Source organism: Globicephala melas, chromosome 7 (genome assembly GCF_963455315.2).
Source record: "Globicephala melas chromosome 7, mGloMel1.2, whole genome shotgun sequence".
Taxonomy (NCBI): domain Eukaryota; kingdom Metazoa; phylum Chordata; class Mammalia; order Artiodactyla; family Delphinidae; genus Globicephala; species Globicephala melas.
This window is the reverse complement of record NC_083320.1, coordinates 57,502,794-57,507,620: the sequence shown is the minus strand read 5'-3', so window position 1 is coordinate 57,507,620 and position 4,827 is coordinate 57,502,794. Positions and strand designations below refer to the sequence as shown.

At 44.2% G+C, this 4,827-nt stretch overlaps 1 protein-coding gene across 1 annotated transcript; it reads right to left on the bottom strand.

The window, feature by feature from the left end:
* Positions 1 to 348: 348 nt before the first annotated feature.
* Positions 349 to 4,359, bottom strand: ATP5MC3 (ATP synthase membrane subunit c locus 3). The gene is made up of 5 exons (XM_030851415.2): positions 4,220 to 4,359; positions 3,921 to 4,032; positions 2,653 to 2,730; positions 1,571 to 1,764; positions 349 to 877 (listed from the first exon to the last, which is right to left on the bottom strand). Exons 2-5 carry the CDS (start codon positions 3,957 to 3,959, stop codon positions 763 to 765), a joined length of 426 nt encoding a protein of 141 aa, XP_030707275.1. The 5' UTR covers positions 3,960 to 4,032; positions 4,220 to 4,359; the 3' UTR covers positions 349 to 762.
* Positions 4,360 to 4,827: the final 468 nt, after the last annotated feature.

The following is a 4,827-nucleotide window of genomic DNA, read 5'->3' as shown; positions in this document are numbered from 1 at the left end:
TTAGCAACTTTTGGCTTTAAATTTAAATTCAGTTTACTTTTTGATATTTGGTTTTTAATGAGAGCCTTGTTTAAGCAAGAAACTAGCTGCTAGTTAGATTGAGTTTCTTCTTAGAAGACAGATAAGATTCACTATAGACACACAACTGCTTAACGTGAGACCTATTGAAAAGTAAAAATCACCTCCCTAATCCCAACACCCATTTAATAAGGCTTCAATTCCTAAAAACCCGACATGATTTATTTTTAGATCCAGCTGTGTTAAGACCAGCCAGGTTAGTCCTGGAAGGTGATCCTGCTTCCAAGTATTGTAATTCACGTTATTAGCCCTTAAAAACACAAAACCATCTTGAGTAATTAATATCTTGATTTAATTAATCATATTTCATAGAAGCTCAAAGCACTCAAACATTTCCCCTTTACACGAATAAACAAAAGCCCTATAATTTACAATGTTCAGAACACTATATAAAAGAATTCCCATAAAAATTACATTAGGATCTTTTCCATCACCAGGGCAACTGCAGTAGTTTCCTCTGACTTGTACAGCCTCTGCCTGAATACATGTTCTTCTTTGTGATGATCTAAATTTAAATTAGGTAAGTACAAATCACAGCAAAAATTAAAGTTTTCATCTTTAATGACTTTGGAAATAACGTACATTTTCATGACACCAATGCTACAGTTTTTGGAGTCACAGTAAGATACACAGAATTACATCTGTAATTAACATGAATGCCAACATTTCAAGCAGTAATTTCTGTTACATGGCAAACAAAATCAAGAAAGCAACCATCAAACAAAAGAGACCCATAGCTTCAGACAAGGCAAATCCCAGGATAGCATATGAGAACAGCTGCTGTTTCAGCGAAGGGTTTCTAAAAGAGACAACACATATCATTGTTACTTTGAAATATTATTTGAATTTTAACATGGTTGGTAAATGTTAAAAAACCAGATTACTAGCGTGAGGATCTTTGTAAATTGGAAAGTACTGGAACAGTGTTTTGCCTAGTTCTCTTTTGGTTCTGCCTTTGACATTCCTTTCTCCTCATTCCTAATCATATGGGGAAAGGGAGGCACTGTCTCTCTATATCAATATAAGTGGTTAGTCTTCATCCATTTTGAGGGATTCTGACATTCTTCTTATCCCCGTGAAAGTATGTTCTATACTTTTTAAGATTTGTTAGTTTAAAAATAAGGTCTTAAGTAATAAAACGGAAGCTGATATTTTTAAAGCATGAGCTCTCTTAATTATATTCCCACTACAACTTAAAAATTAAAGAGTGCAGACTCTGAAGTCAAAGTGAGTTATAATTTATTTTCTGACACTGGCTTTGACTTTGGGCAAGCCGTATAACCTCTGTGTCTCTAGTCCTTCACAGGTAAACCAGTGTTTCTCCAAGGCGTGTTGGGAGCAGTGAGATAACTGCATGCAAAGACCTCAAAGTATAATGCAAGACACAGACAGGCACTTAATACAAAGTAGCTATGATGATTTCACTAGTTTCCTAAGTTTCCAATTATTTCAAGCATGTTTTTAAACTAGTTTATTCGGCAACAGGAATTACCTGGCGTAACCAATGATGAGGCTGCCGAAGACTGTGCCAATACCAGCACCAGAACCAGCCACTCCTACTGTTGCAGCACCTGCACCTATAAATTTGGCCGCAGTATCAATGTCTCTGCTGACTGCACTGGTCTGGAACTCCCTTTGGATTAACTGAGACACACCATTCTGGGCCCCATTAAATACCGTAGAGCTCTAGAGAACAGGAAATAAAGGCAAAGGTCAAATCAGCAATCACAGTTATCTATTTTAATTACTGTACTGTCAAAATGATAACCACTTCTCTATTTTTGTAGCTGAGTTTGAATAGGTGGTGTGGCACAACAGAAAAATCTGGGGCTTAGAATAATTCCCATCTTGCAGAATAGGAACAGCAATATCACACTGCATAAGGTTTTTGAAAAGTAAGAAACGGTGTACGTGCATATGCTTTTAATTTTGAATTAATTAATTTATTTTTGGCTGCATTGGGTCTTCATTGCTGCACATGGGCTTTCTCTAGTTGTGGCGAGCAGGGGCTACCCTTCATTGCAGTGAGCAGGCTTCTCATTGCAGTGGCTTCTCTTGTTGCAGAGCACGGGCTCTAGGTGTGCAGGCTTCAGTAGTTGTGGCATGTGGGCTCAGTAGTTATGGCTCGCAGGCTCTAGAGCACAGGCTCAGTAGTTGTGGTGTACGGGCTAAGTTGCTCCATGGCATGTGGGATCTTCCTGGACCACGGCTCGAACCCATATCCCCTGCATTGGCAGGCAGATTCTTAACCACTGCGCCACCAGGGAAGCCCTGCATATGCTTTTTAATAGAGTAGGCTGTTCAGTAACTGTTGCTATCATAATCTTAAATACAGGCAACTCAAAACCATATACTTAAGTATATATACTGACTATATTTCTTAGCCAATTCAGGTGGATAAGTTTTGGATACAGAAGTTTCTTTCATTGGCTCATTCTCTGCAAATTTTTTGGATGAAAGGGTGGAAAGGACCCTCTCAGACCACTCATTAATGAGGTTTTTCCCCTTCACTTTAATCGAAACCATAAGGCTTATTTGGTAGTGTTACTTAATTTCTATTATTACTACATTTACCTCTCCAGTCCTAGCCTCTGGTCGAGATAACACTGATGCAGAAATTGGTCTGTATGCAACTCTGGATCCAGCTCGGATCTGTTAATGAAAAAAGATTCCATGTATTAAGTAAAAATACAGATAAAACTTCAATGACCCTTCTTGCACCATGAATTCTAAAAAGGCAAACTGCAAAAATGAGTAAGAAAAATTATGACTTTCCTCTATTGATTCTTATCTTGTCTGTTTGGTCATTTTTCAAGGCACAAAGCAATTTTAATAAAATTGTTAATGCAATTTTAAAGCTTGCTTCATAATGTATTTGTGATATCCTGAACAAAACTTCTAAGAACAATTAGTTAAAAAGAATAAGTATTGCTTTTAAAATTTCAATTATTGTAGCGCCACAATTCAGATCAGAAAACCAGCAATAAACACCCCACATTCTTTGGTTAAGTTTAAGTGGATCAACAAGTAGGTACAACAGCACTATAAACAGCGTGTCATTTTAAATAGCCCATTAGTTAACATGAGCTCCCGCTATTTCTAGGATATTCCTATATGTCCATTAATCATAGAATTAAAAAGCAGCTTAAGCAATTCCACATCAGTGGAAGAACAATCGTTGAAATACTCTGACCATAAGGACACGTTCCAGTCCACCTTCTCCGCCCTTGAGTGTCCACTAAATTAAGGTCACAGAAAACCCCTTCAGAACCAAGACCTGATTCTCTAAGACAAACCCCCGAGATCTTCACGTCATCAAAAGTGTCCAAAATGGTTTTGGAAATAACATCCCAGAAGCAGGAGGAGAGATTTTCGGGTCCTGCACCAGCCGCCTCCGCCCACACAGGGTGAGGAAAGTCCCTCCCTCTGCAGCAGCGAGACTGACCTACAGATCAGCAAGTGAGAGTGCAGCCGCAACGCTAGGCCTCAGGGGCCCCCTCCACTGCACCCCAACCCTCGCGAGGCCGCGATCCAACAGGGTGTCGGAGGAGGTGGGGTGGGGGGCCGCTCCGGAATGAGGGGCAAGGAGGGTTTGACCTACACCGAGCTGGGCCTGACAGCTAGGCCTCGGCGACTCTCCACCCCGCGAGTGGAGGGGAGGAGCGGAATGAGAAGCCCCAGGAAGAGGAGGAAAGGGAGAAAAGGACACAGAGGTTATGGGGCTAGGGAGAGCTGTCCCGAGAGGGCGGTGTGTCCTGCCCCGAGGTGACCCGTTCAACAACGTGGACGCCCGGGCCAAGTGGTCGGGGCCTCGAGCCCCCGGCCCAGCCTGGGCTACGCACCAGAGCTGGGGTGCAGGCGAGCTTGGCGCAGGCGAACATCTTGCACTCTTCGGGGCGGCGCGGCTGGAGGACTTGGGTGACAAGCGGCTAGGGCTCCTCTCCCGCTTCCTCTCTGCGGAGGCAAAGAGGCTTAAGGTCAAGTGCCCTCCGAGGGCCCGTCCTTCCACCCAGGTCCCGCGGGCTCCCGTGCACGCGGTCAGCTCGGGTCCCGTGCCAAGCGAGGCGACAGCAGAATGAATGGGTCCCTCCTGGGCGCGGCTCCACCTCGGCCAGGTCCGGCTCCCGCACCCTCCGCTTACCTTCCCAGGAGGTGGCAGCGGCCGAGTCAGCAGAGGTCGAAGGAATGGGGCTGGGTGCGCAGGCGCGGTCCGGCTCTTATCCGCGCCGCGGCACCCGGATGCAGAAGGCGGGGAATCGGGTACAGCTGGGAAGACGCTCAAGGTCACTGTGTAACAACTTTATTGGTAACCAGTCGGGAAAGGCAGCGACAACCGCCCGGAGACGGACTGAGGAGCAGAGGGTGGCGGAGAGACAAAAAAAAGAAATAAAGACCAGCCCAGGCAGAGAGAACCGAACAAGTTGTTTCGCCTTTGATCTAGGCTGGTCGGAGGATAGTGGGACTTTGTCTTTCAGTTGATGAGATTTGGCCTTTTATCAGTTTCTAGGTCCCTTTCATAGAGGAGCTCCCTTCCTGGTCATTCTCCTCTGTGAAATGGGACTCAGTGTGGGGAAACGGTTCATTCTCTGCTTGGCAGAAGCAATTAGGGTTCCCAGCAAAGTGAAAATACATTTCTTTAAAGGAATCTGGAAAAGGTTCCAGAGTCTGGAATAATCTTTTGGGTGAAAGTGGGCCTGACCTACTGGGACAAAGGAATAAGCAAATGAATAGATCTAAGAGCTTAGTGAC

Bases quoted from the DNA above. Each gene is read 5' to 3' on its own strand.
- ATP5MC3 (XM_030851415.2), bottom strand. From the start codon at position 3,959: ATGTTCGCCTGCGCCAAGCTCGCCTGCACCCCAGCTCTG. The intron at 1,765-2,652 runs GTAAATGTAGTA...CCTGTTCTCTAG, and splicing joins CAGAGGCTAGGACTGGAGAG to AGCTCTACGGTATTTAATGG. The intron at 878-1,570 runs GTAATTCCTGTT...TGTCTCTTTTAG, and splicing joins CTCATCATTGGTTACGCCAG to AAACCCTTCGCTGAAACAGC.